Source organism: Pocillopora verrucosa, chromosome 11, assembly GCF_036669915.1.
Source record: "Pocillopora verrucosa isolate sample1 chromosome 11, ASM3666991v2, whole genome shotgun sequence".
NCBI lineage: Eukaryota > Metazoa > Cnidaria > Anthozoa > Scleractinia > Pocilloporidae > Pocillopora > Pocillopora verrucosa.
The window spans coordinates 20,951,218-20,963,601 of NC_089322.1; the positions used below are offsets into that span (position 1 = coordinate 20,951,218).

The window sequence follows — 12,384 nt, forward strand, 5'->3', positions numbered from 1 at the left end:
ATTTTGCTACGTTAATGTCTCGTGCACTGTTTTCCTTGAGTTCTGTTAGACTGTTTGTTACGTTAGTATCTCGCGCACTGTTTTCTTTGAGTTCTGTTTGGCTGTTTATTACATCTGTGTCTCGCGCACATTTTTCTTTGAGTTTTGTTTCACTATTTAATACGTCAGTGTCTCGCGCACTGTTTTCATTAAAGTTTTGTTTGAATGCTGTTTGACTATTTGCTACGTTAGTGTCTCGCGCATATTTTTCTTTGAATTCTTTTTATTACGTTAGTATCTCGTGTATTGTTTTCTCTTTTGTTTTATTAGATTGTTTATTACGTTAGTGTCCCGCGCACTATTTTCTCTGTGTTCTGTTTGATTATTTGGTACATTAGAGCCTTGCGCACTGTTTTTTCTGTGTTGTGTTTGACTGTTTGTTACGTTAGTGTCTCGCGCACTGTTTTTTCTTTGTTCTGTTTGTTGCCTTCGTGTCTCGCGCACAAACAATCAAACAGAACAAAAGTGTCAATTGCTTTTGCCAATTTCCAGTATTGAAGTCGTTTAGGGTGTTTGATTTTGTTACCTTTTTGTCAGTAGTCATAAAAAAACCGAATGTCCTTCATTTGTGACTTAAATAAGTTGAAGCTGTTAATCATTTATTCCTACTAGTCAGCGAGTCGTTCATTTTGCGTCGTTTGATTTTGTGTCTCAATTTGATAGCTGCAGTAACTATCATGTCTAAGTCTGTACATTCAAAGTTCGGTTTAGCAACAGAAGGGATTTTCAATCGTAGTCTTTCATGGAAAGGGTCGGTGATGTTTTAAGAGCTGCTCGCTTCAATTGTATAAAGGTTAGGTATAGAATTTCAGCTTGATAGCTTCCTATATCAACTCTCGTTTCTGTTTTTCTGTGCGAAATAAGCTTTAGCGAAAAATTCCCTTTACTAATCTAAGAAGTTATGAAACATTCCTCAATTGTAGCATCTTTGTCTCTAATATATGAGTTCACCTTACCTGGTTGCACTACTAATCACAAAGAAAAATCAATGATTGTAATGATATTTTATAGGGAGTTGGTACACCAAAATTATAATAAATAAGAAAAAGAAAGTTGTCAAACATAAGATTGACCGACCTAGAATTACTTAATTTTCCGACGAAACGCTTCAATAATCTGAAACTTTCATGATGCCACGCGAACCTCTTCAATGTGTCATCAGAACATCAATTTTTGACTGAGTCGTTCCCATGTCACTCAAACGTCAGAAATTAACAATATTTTAGAAGGGTTCCGTGTACCTGGTGTAGAATGCGTAGAGTGACATTTCTACTTTCACTCGCCCCCTCGGTACAAATTTTATTTCTCTCCCCAGCCTTCAAAATGACGCCTGCTCTGCAGACTGAAGCAAACAGAGTGTAGTAGGCTGATGATCTTTGTCATTTTCAGTGTCCAACATTACGGCAAAACGTGAACTTTGTTGTTAATTACGAGGTTTCTCGATGTTTTTCCCCAGGGGGAGGAGTTGGAGGATTACTTACCAGCGGCCGAAGCTCAGCTAACTTTGGTGGAAGCTATGGAACTGGAGTAGAGGGTGGTAAAGGATTCCTTCAGGGTGGAGAGGGAGGTCGAGCAATGAGCAATGATGCCCTTGGGGGTTTCTGTGGGGGAAGAGGAGTGTACAGAAATGGAGGAGGTGCTGGAGGCGGAGGCGGCTACTCATGGGGTGTTAGTGGGGATAACATCGCAGATTCCTGTGAGGGTGGAGGTGGCTCATACAACTCTGGTGATGAGCAAATTAACGATTGCTGTTTTAACGACAAGGGACATAAGTTTGTGTTTGTCACGTGGTCTTGCCGAGGAAGCTTTTCAGCATGTTTCCTCGCAGGGGAGCTGCCCAAAAGCGTTGAGGAAGCCTCGAGCAAATTTTTCCAATTGTATAGTGAGAGAACACACTTAAAAAGTAACAAAACACTTTTTGAACGAGTTTTTCTTTTTAAGGGCTATTTCGTAAAAATCAGTAGATTAACAAGAATTAACGATTGTACCTAATTGAGCGAAATGAACAAATTTGGTTAGAATCTCCGAAAAATGCAACATCAAGCCACAAGATAGAAAATAATAATTATGTGTTAAATGATGTAACTATTACAAAGACTGAATTCAAATCGAATTATTTATGGCATTATACCACAAAGACTATATTCACTATGATGGCTTCCATTTTCTGTAGAATTACTAGAGAGGGTTCGCTCTTTGGGGGTAAAAAAAATAAGAATGGACTATAATGTGGTAGGCGTTCTGAGAGGACAGCGGCATATACCCAACACAATTTGGTCCCACCCCCCCACTTGTCTTCCGGACTCGCCTCCTATTTTACCGAAACCATTCACCGATTCACTTTCTTTGTCAGTCATTCCGTCTTTATCTTATTAGCTGGAATGGAAGATGGAATTTGGCGTCATAATTTCTAAAGCTATGTAAAGGAAATAAAAACATCGAGAGAGCTGATACATCTGTCCAAAGTTTAAGAAGCAATTATCATGCTTGTTCTCAATTTATTTTTGTCGAAATTTGCGTTTGCACAACATCACCTACAATCTATCTGATCCTAACGTTTTTGTTTTATGCATTGAAGGAAGCCAAACACGCGCCTTAAATGAATAGTTTAAAGAGAAAATCAGTTTTTCAAACCGAAAAAAGATAAGCATGCATTATTTGTAGGCGCTTCTAAACTGTTTTTTTTATTTTCGAAGAATACAAACGCGTTCGAAACGCGTCCAAAATAAAGATAGGGGACATCTGTTTTCCTTATATGTTATAGTTTTAAGGACTCTCCATGCTTTGTATAACTTGACAACACCTCTCAAATTGAAAGCAGGCCTCTTTTTAGTTGTTTTTCGATCGTTAAGGGAAGAAGCTGAATACAGGAATGGCTTTATTAATCTATCTAAAAAGATGTTTCGTCGACCTTTTTTTAATTATTTACATGTTTTAAATTATTGCTTGACGTGTGCACTTAATTAAAGGTAAATATTGACGCGCTCTCACATCGACTTACTCTTCAACTATTAAGTGGCAACAGACCGAAGGTGCTGGAAAACATATTCGGACACTTTCTGAGTAAGTCAATTATTGTTAACATTGTTTAGCCTCCCCAACATCTATCTTGTAGTCGTTTGGTAGATTCAGAATTGTAAAATTAGTCACAAAAAATGGAACGACTTTTTTTTTTCCCTTTCTAATGTTTGAGTAGAAAGAAAACAAACCGGCGAACTCAGTCATTATATCCGAAATCTGATTTTGTATTTTTTTGAACCACTAACGCTTCAATCTGATTTTTAGTAATTAGCTGCCATTTTTCCTTATAATTTCACTGCCTATCAATGCCGATATTTACTTGAGAAAATCTCATCTCTTGTCACTGACCAGGCTTTGCATTCATAGTCTCTCAGATAGGGTGGCGAAGGCTTGTGTTAACGATAAACGTTAGAGGTTGCAAACTCATTTTACCCCAGAAAATAACTTTTCATTTCCTATCCATCAAAATTCAGCACCAGTCCCAGTTTTTTTATACTCTAACCGTATCCATGCCCAAATTTTAACAAATAGTAATTTTCTAAGGACTTGGAAGATTTGACCAATATTTCTAATGGTGCTGATATGCATGTGATGAATATACTTAACTTATTTCACTCGTCTGAATAAGGGAGTTTGTTTTTTTTCGCTTTCATTTGAAAGTTTAGTAGTGATATGGTACAACCTAAAACAACCCCACGGTATCTGATAAATAATTTATGGTCTTGTAGTATTGATTGGTTTTTTCGGAATATATTTGAATTTGAATCCGAAATGAAATTATGTGTTTAGGCAAGTGTTTCATACATAATCAAATTTCATTATGTTTCTGATTAGGAATTTTGTTGGTAAATTCTTTCATTTCTGAAAATAGTGACGCTTGCAACTCTCGGCACCGTTTAAGGATAAAATGTCGGTAATTCTATGTAAAGAAGTCCTCTTTTATTCCAAACATGTTGCCATAGAAATATTTACCAACTTATGCCATCAATAAGGCACCAGTTGTTACTCAAAATGGAAACAATATTAAAAAATTTTCAATGACCACATATCGGAGCATTCGAACCTTTTCTAACCACACACATCGGTCCTTTAATTACTTTATTTGGTGAATTTTTTTTCGAGGCGAACGAGGTTTGCTTAGGGTGTGAAATTAGAAAGGTAGATGGCGGATGTCAAAAAGGTTGTGTTTATGAAAAATATACTTGCCAATAATTGTTATTTTCGGGGCACAAGGTGGGATAATAAGCACGTTCTCAAGGCTATGGCGTTTTTCATTCTAACAATGCTTCGTCTATTGTCGTATTCTCGTAATTTTTGCAAAGTCAGAGGTTAAAAAAATGACGGGATAATCTGAGTATCAATAAAAACTGGCAAACCTTGAGGGGAATCTGATCGGATGGTATGTTAAGAGAGATTTTATTAAAAATTTAAATATCGAGCGGAACATTTTTGATGTGGAATATGGATTTTCATTTTTGATATTCGAAGGCTTGCACTTGATTTCTACGAGACAGCCATCTTTGCTGCCTTGGAATTTCCAAACTTTTTCAGGGGAAATCGATTATGGGAGCAACGTCTGACGACAACGAAAGTCAATAACCAAAATTTAGCACAGGTAAACATCCCATCTAATGAGCAGAGTGCTAGCTGTAAACCGTTGCGTATTAATTTTGGGTATAACTTTGTATATCGGCTTTTTGAACCAAACATTTCTCGCACGTAACAGAAGAAGAATAAAAAAAGATGGTAATTTTTTTTTTTGTACTGTTACGCGTGCTGGCCAAAGAGAAATTTTTTCTCTGAAATTTCTCATTTTCTACATATTTGAAGAAAATACTGCATCTCAGCAGATATTCCAGGGTCTTCCATTCCTTTACCTTTTTTCCTAATGTTAATTATTGCTTTGAAGAGGATAAGGATGGAAAAGCTGACATATCATGCCATGGGGTTGGTAATTTCGCAATTCAAACAATTTCCTTATGACGAGATCCACCGCATGGCCTTTCTAATAGCAATACAGGCATCTCGTAAGAAACCAAATATCTTTGTTACCTTTGTCTTTTTAGTGAAAAAAAGGTGTCAATTGCTTTTGCCAAGCTACAGTATTGAAGTCGTTTAGGGGGGTTTGATTTGGTTTGCCTTTTGTTAGTAGTCATAAAAAAAAACTGAATGTCTTTCATTTATGACTAAAATAAGTTGAAGCTGTTAATTACTTGTTCCTTCTGGTCATCGAGTCGTTCATTTTGCGTCGTTTGATTTTGTGTTTCAATTTGATAGCTGCAGTAACTATCATGTCTAAGTCTTTATATTCAAGGTTCGGTTTAGGAACAAAGGGATGTTCCATCGTAGTCTTTCGTGAAATGGGGTTAGTGATGTTTTAAGAGCTGCTCGCTTCAATTATATTAAGGTTAGGTATAGAATTTCAGCTTGATAGCTTCCTATATCAACTCTCGTTTCTGTTTTCCTGTACGAGATAAGTTTTAGCGAAAAATTCCCTTTACTAATTTAAGGAGTTATGAAACATTCCTCAATTATAGCATCTTTGTCTTTAATATTTGAATTCAATTTGTCTTCCTAAGCCTTATGATAATGGATGAAAGCTTTTTACTGTTTTGGTAAGAAATTTTTAACTTTTTTTACTATTTAGCTTGATTCAGTAATGATCCAACTGATGTCACAAAAAGGAGCCAGGATGTGCGTGGCTTTCTTGGTTTTTTTGTGTTTCATTCCCATCTTTGTGGATTCTTCGTCATCTGTGCAGGGATTTAAGGAAACGCATTTTGAAAGCTTTGCAAGTAAATAAATCTATATAGTGCCTAAGTAGAAAATAATTATAGTGATGTAATTCATCTTTTGCTTCCTTAAAGATTATTTACTTATGTTATTCACCGGCGGTCTATGAAATTATGAAATTGTGTCAGTAGGATATTGGGCTTGAAGTAAAAATCCAACTTTTATTGGATTGGATGCCAGGCTACAGCTTGGAGAGACGCCAGTTCAAGCCCAACCTTGTATCAGAGTGATTTTTGTGTTTTACAGCGTTGTTATGTCATTGGCTTCAACAACAAAATCTGCTATATTTTCACCGTGTGTACAGTACCCAAATGAGAAACTACCAGCAGTGAGAATGCACAATGTGATGCTGAGAACTTTGCGCTCAAAACACCTTGCCCTGAGAGCAAAAACTCCATTTAACTACAAACTGAGTAACTAATTTGGGTTCATTTCATCTGATTTCATTTTGCAGACCATTACCTTCGAGGCCACATTGCGCAAACTCATCAAGTGTCTACATCACTTGACTGTGCCTTTTATTGTATGACCGACTCAAGGTGTCAATCTTACAACTACCATATGGAAGGGACAACCAATCATACGTGTGACATAAACAGTAAAAATAAAACTGCAGACCCTGTGGCTCTTGTAAACAAAACAGGATTCATTTACTTTCAACCATATGAGGTAATCGGCTCTTAGAAACCCCCAATTTTTTTTCGCGTTTAATTCTACAAAAGGTAAGAGTAGAAAATATTGTGGCGAAAAGTTCACTCATTGCAATTTTGCACTCAAGTGAAAGTGGCCTTGAGAGTTGTTCTCTCTCATAATTTATCCTTCACTTACGGCAAAAAAAAACTTTAAATTCTGACTACACTCACACGAGACATTCAACGTGAAAAGTTTATTTAGGATGAGTCAGTCAGTCTTCTTGTATTCGTATCCAGATAAAATCTTATCATGCGCACACTGAAACTAGGAGTTCTACAAAAAGAATCTGTGTTACGCCAGATACGAAAAACCACTGAAAAACCGCTCTTTAGATGTAGCAAAAAATGTGTGGAAATTAAACATATTCTTCATCTAATGCAGCAGCACAAAATCCCGAAGAAAGGATAAATTAACCTGGTTGCACTGCTAATTACAAAGAAAAATCAATCATTGTAATGATATTTTATAGGGAGTTGGAATACCAAAATTTCAACAAATACGAAAAAAAAGTGGTCAAACATAAGACTGACCGACCTAGAATTACTTAACTTTCACGCGAAACGCTTAAAATAATTCGAAACCTCCCTGATGCTACGCGAACTTCTTCAACGTGTCATCAGAATATTAGTTTCTGACTAATTCGCTCCCATGTCGCTCAAACGTCAGAAATAATCTATCTTTTGGAAAGTTTACGTGTGACTAGTGTAAAATGCGTTGAGTGACAACAGCTGCAAAGGAGACGACCGTGTGAACTCAATGCATCATGGGACATTTATTTCAGTGTACTCACAGCTTAAAAAAATTACGGTCTAAATTTTGAAATCCACATAATTATGATTTTGATGACAGCTTTTTCTTAATTCAATTTACAGCCTCGTTCTCGTCGAGGTCCTGTCCAAGGTCAGCTATGTTTACTTTTATTTCTATAAAGACTTCAGTCTACGGATGTTCTAGCGGAGTTATACCACGTAGATTATTAACAGCCCGCGCCCTTGTTTTTTGTTGAATAAGAACTTCTTTTAAAAAAATTCCGATTGAGTTTTATCTAAATATTCCATTGACTAAAATAAATCAGCTTCTACATAAACTCAAATTAAGCTGAGCCGTAAAGCATCTGAAAATTTTAACGAACTAATTCAAATTGAAAGTCACTCTGTTTAGCAATACTCCTCCCAGGTCTCGTCCTGTTTGATTTTTGCCATTGTTCGTGGCCCTGTTAGGGGCATCGATCTGTGATCTGTTACTTAACATTCACATGTAAATAGGGAATCCTTTTGTTAATGTTTGCACTTTTTGATCATGGTGCAGGTTTTACGGCTAATTTTACCAATCTTGGAGCCAGCGGTCGCCTCGGTCCTTCATCGATCGGTGATCTTTACAGAGGCCAGGGTCACGATGGTCATGTGACACTTGTGGCGGGGATCCAGCATTGGCGTTTACCGTGCACCACCCGGTACAAAATAGAAGCAGTTGGCGCCACAGGTGGCTACGATTCAGTAAACTCCGGAAAATATCGTGGTTTGGGAGCGCGCATAATCGGCACTTTTCAATTGACAACAGACGAGACACTCAAAATCCTGGTTGGCCAAGAAGGGGGTATCAATATCTACAGAACTTCTGGAGGGGGAGGTGGTAGTTTCGTGGTACGTTCAGACAACACCCCCCTGATTATAGCCGGGGGAGGTGGAGGGAGGGAGTCACCGCAGTCCTCAAGAACTCAATGTCACGCCACCACAAGCACATCCGGAAATCAAGGATATTCCAGTTCAGTCGTGTGGTCTGGAGGAAGTAATGGTAATGGAGCAAACACCGCTGATAATGGAAACTCAGGTACACTTGAGAATCCATCGATAAGTTCAATCTAAAAATGATTTGATGGGATGTAAATTTGTTGAAACGGTTTTTTATGGTCACATCTAAACTTCATCGCTTTCGCATAAATAAATTGCGCCTTTTTGTTTCAGGTGCAGCGACAGTAAAAGTGGAATTATTCAAAAAAATTAAAATATTAATAGCAAGCAAAAGAGTTGTTTTATAGATTCTTTTCTTGAGGTGTCTTTTTTGTTTAGCTAGCACCAGCCTAAGATGAAGTTTATGACTATACAGATTTAATCTTCATAAAAAAGGAGGCTGTTTCTGCGACACAAGTGCCATGAGGTATCATTATCCTACCTTTACTAAACGACAGACACTGTCGTGGCCGAGAGCATGGTGATATCTCATTCGTAATTTATTCAAATCCCGACCATGCCTTCCTTCTAAGGAAGGATAATTATCTGATAATCACGCCAAGTGTCAACAGGAGAGGCGGACATAGTCTGAACTGCAGGCGTCTGATTAGGGCGAGTTAAACAACTCACGATTTTTCGTTCGACCAGCCATGTTTGATTTAGAGTAAGAGTCGGGGGAGGGGGCGGGGAAAGGCGAGAAGTAATATTCATTGCCCTAACCCCTTCCCTCGCCTTCCTTTCGACTGTCGCTCGCTCCCTCGGTACAAATTTTATTTCTCTCCCCAGCCTTCAAAATTACGCCTGCTCTGCATACTAAAGCAAGCATAGTGTGGTAGGCTGATGATCTTTGTCATTTTCAGTGTCCAATACAACCACAACACAACATAACGACAAAACGTGAACTTTGTTGTTAATTACGAGGTTTCTCGATGTTTTTCCCCAGGGGGAGGAGGTGGAGGATTTTTTACCAGCGGCCGAAGCTCAGCTAACTTTGGTGGAAGCTACGGAACTGGAGGAGAGGGTGGTAAAGGATTCCTTCAGGGTGGAGAGGGAGGTCGAGCAATGAGAAATAATGCCCATGGGGGTTTCGGTGGGGGAGGAGGAGCGTACGGAGGTGGAGGAGGTGCTGGAGGCGGAGGCGGCTACTCAGGGGGCGCTAGTGGGGATAACATCGCAGACTCCTGTGGAGGTGGAGGTGGTTCATACAACTCTGGTGATGAGCAAAGTAACTATTGCTGTTTTAACGACAAGGGACATGGATTTGTGTTTGTCACGTGGTCTTGCTAAGGAAGCTTTTCAGGGGAGCGGCCACCAAGCGTTGAGGAAGTCTCGAGCGAGTTTTTTCCAATTTTATAGTGTGAGAGCACACTCAAAAGAGTAATAAATAACTTTGAACTTTTAAAGATTTCTGTCCCAGCCTACCAGCTCCTTTTAGGAGTAAAAATTTATTTGGGAAATTTGTAAAATTTCACTTAATTAAAGATTTCCGTCCCAGTCTACCAGCTCCTTTTAGAATCATTTCAAGTAAAACTGATGATGAAAACGTGAGTTTCAACTTTCACACATCTAATTTCAATGACTTGTGGTAAAACTCTTGCCTTTCAAAGCATATTCACTATGTTTAATACATAAAAAATGAAAGCACTCTTCATCCAGCCGCTATCTGAATGTAATGTAGCTTGCTATAGAGGAAGTTGTCGATAGTCCATCAGGTTACATACCACATCGTTCTTTTTGATGAGCCCTAAATTAGGCAAGAACGGGCTGGCAGATGGCCTGCTTCTAATGGTAAATTAACAGGACCGTACTTGAATAAGCTTTGTGTTTCAAAAGTCTCGAGTTTTCCTTTTTCCTAATTTTGTTTCCTTTTACAGATTTCTATGAACGTCTCAATATTCTTTCGCTTCTTTGCGAGACAGTGGTTTTTCCCCATGTTTTCCTAGAAATATTGCGCGAGATATTGGCGCGCAGGCCTTTGATGCCCTGGCGCGTACCTTACGCCTGACCGCTATGCTGTTGTAAACGGAGTTAAGTGTTGCAATGACGAATTTATTTGACGGTTGTTGTGTGAATTGCGTTCTAAATCACAGGAATTGTTAATTAATCTAGTGATTGGACAAAACTCTTTTTCTTTTTTTCTTTTTTTCAGACTATTGTTTTTTCGCTCAAGTTTGCACGTTAGTTTGATACATTATTCTGTGTGTGTAACCGTCGGGGAGCGCGGAATAAAGTTTCTGAGTTGTACAGCGTGGTAAAAATAAATAATAAGTTATATACAAATTAATGCATCTTAGTATAGGATGTAAATTCATTTTAAAGCTGTCATAAATTGTAGGCTCACACTTATCATAGCAAGAAAGTGGTAGCAATTTAAGATACTCCTGATATTTCTCATCTTCCCATCTGAATAACGTTCGGAATAAGATATTTCCTACAGGTCATCTAGGGTTAGAATTGAAAACTGCTAGATCACAGAATTGGTTCTTAGTTCCCTTAATTCTTCAAGTTTCTTTTTCACTTGAAGAGTTGACACGTTCATTTCTTGGAAATATTCCGTCGTTTGATGCATGTCTTCCTTCAGTTTGACTAATTCACTCTCTATAACGTAGATGACATCGAGACTGTAATGGGTTGAAGAGGTACTGTCTTCGGACTTTTTCGTGGCTTTTCCGTGACTGTTCCGTGGTGAGTCGTCGTGGCTAGGCGGAACTCGTGACCGTCTCGTATCAATTACATCCTCGGAAACAACTTTATCATTTGCCGAAGATGAAATCCCCTCTCTTTCTTTTCGACTTGGAAATGGTAAATTCGTTATCGAAGTTTTCACTTGAGCATTGTTTTCAAATGGAACGCCACTTCTCAGGGAGAAATTCATCGCTGAATAATTTTGACTTTTGACGACATTGTGTGAAATACCGCCGCCATCTGTTAGTGGTGGTCGTGGCGGTTTTATCGCGGTTTGTTGAGGACCTTGCGAGTTTTTTCGCGGTATGAAAGCCGTCTTTCTTTCCCTTCTCGTTTTCAAATCTTTACCAGATATTTCTTGATCAGATTCGCTATTACTAGAATCCGATTTCAGTTTTGTGTTGGTCGCCAACGCGAAGGCTAACCTCTGCCTCAGTAGCTTCGCTGCTTTCCCCTGATCCGTTAGAGATATTTTCCGTTCCCTTCCCTTTCCATCGTTTTCTGCTTCCGTATTCGATGATTCACTGTCTCGATCACCGCCAACTCGTCGCGGAATTCTACTTGAACTTTGCATTCTTAATTAAACCTTTCCACTTCGCGTGAGGATTAAAACATAAACATGATCTGTTTTTGATTTGAGTTTTTTTTAGAATCATTAATTAACACCACACCACGCATATGCATTAATTCACATCTCAATCAACCGCTAGATTTTACGGACACGAGTCACCTAAAAAGGCCGGATAAACTTAAGCATAGATAGACACAACAATGACATATAACAATACTCAGTGGAGTAAAATACAAATGATAGCCTTGTGCCCTTAGAGCATATGCGCGTGCCTTTTCAACGCTGAAATGTAAGAAGACAAAACATATCGACATTTGACGTACTAAATATGATATCCATATATTGATCTTCCTGTTCTTGCATTGCGTGATTCTTTCTCATTTGCATATTGTAATTCTTTAATTCTTTAATGTTAAAGTTTAGCATAATTTATGAACCACAAATTGTGGCAGGCTTCTGTGGCCAAACTTGCGTTCAGGTCGATTGAGGGCTCGCTTTAGTGTGGAATGCACAGGAAATTGAAGAGCAAGAAACCATTCTCTCTTCATTTTATTTTGAGTTTTTTAACTTGATGATTCGTTCCCACTCCTCAGCTTTGTTAGTCTTGTCACTGATCATATCGCTTTCAAGTTTTATAAACATTTCATTTTAGCGAACTCAAGTTTGTCAAAAACCCAATCAGTTACTTCAATTGCCCCTTTTCTAAAAGTTTTCTTCTCGCTGTAATTTATTATTTTAGGCGTAGAATCAACTGATCGCTATATTTCTGTCAATAACATTAATCCAGAAGTGTTCGAAACATCGATCAAAAAAAATTCCATTTGTTTTGTAAATTTTGTTCATAATTCTCGA

The 12,384-nt window shown here is 38.2% G+C and overlaps 2 protein-coding genes across 2 annotated transcripts in view; one reads left to right on the forward strand and one right to left on the reverse strand.

The window, feature by feature from the left end:
• LOC131787851 (uncharacterized) overlaps positions 1 to 10,434 on the forward strand; it is a 40,529-nt gene extending 30,095 nt beyond the window's left edge. Inside the window, exons 2-8 of the mRNA XM_066174096.1 lie at positions 1,496 to 1,916; positions 4,549 to 4,675; positions 5,708 to 5,855; positions 6,308 to 6,522; positions 7,419 to 7,446; positions 7,855 to 8,376; positions 9,220 to 10,434. Of these exons, the coding sequence (XP_066030193.1) occupies positions 1,496 to 1,916; positions 4,549 to 4,675; positions 5,708 to 5,855; positions 6,308 to 6,522; positions 7,419 to 7,446; positions 7,855 to 8,376; positions 9,220 to 9,563 (1,805 nt within the window). The 3' untranslated portion in view covers positions 9,564 to 10,434. The remainder of the gene's footprint in view (positions 1 to 1,495; positions 1,917 to 4,548; positions 4,676 to 5,707; positions 5,856 to 6,307; positions 6,523 to 7,418; positions 7,447 to 7,854; positions 8,377 to 9,219) is intronic.
• Positions 10,435 to 10,506: 72 nt separating this feature from the next.
• On the reverse strand, positions 10,507 to 11,793 carry LOC131787852 (uncharacterized). Its single transcript, XM_059104924.2, has one exon. The coding sequence runs from the start codon at positions 11,533 to 11,535 to the stop codon at positions 10,741 to 10,743; it is 795 nt and encodes a 264-aa protein (XP_058960907.2). The 5' UTR covers positions 11,536 to 11,793; the 3' UTR covers positions 10,507 to 10,740.
• Between the last annotated feature and the right edge of the window lie 591 nt (positions 11,794 to 12,384).

Bases quoted from the DNA above. Each gene is read 5' to 3' on its own strand.
- LOC131787852 (XM_059104924.2), bottom strand. From the start codon at position 11,535: ATGCAAAGTTCAAGTAGAATTCCGCGACGAGTTGGCGGTGATCGAGAC.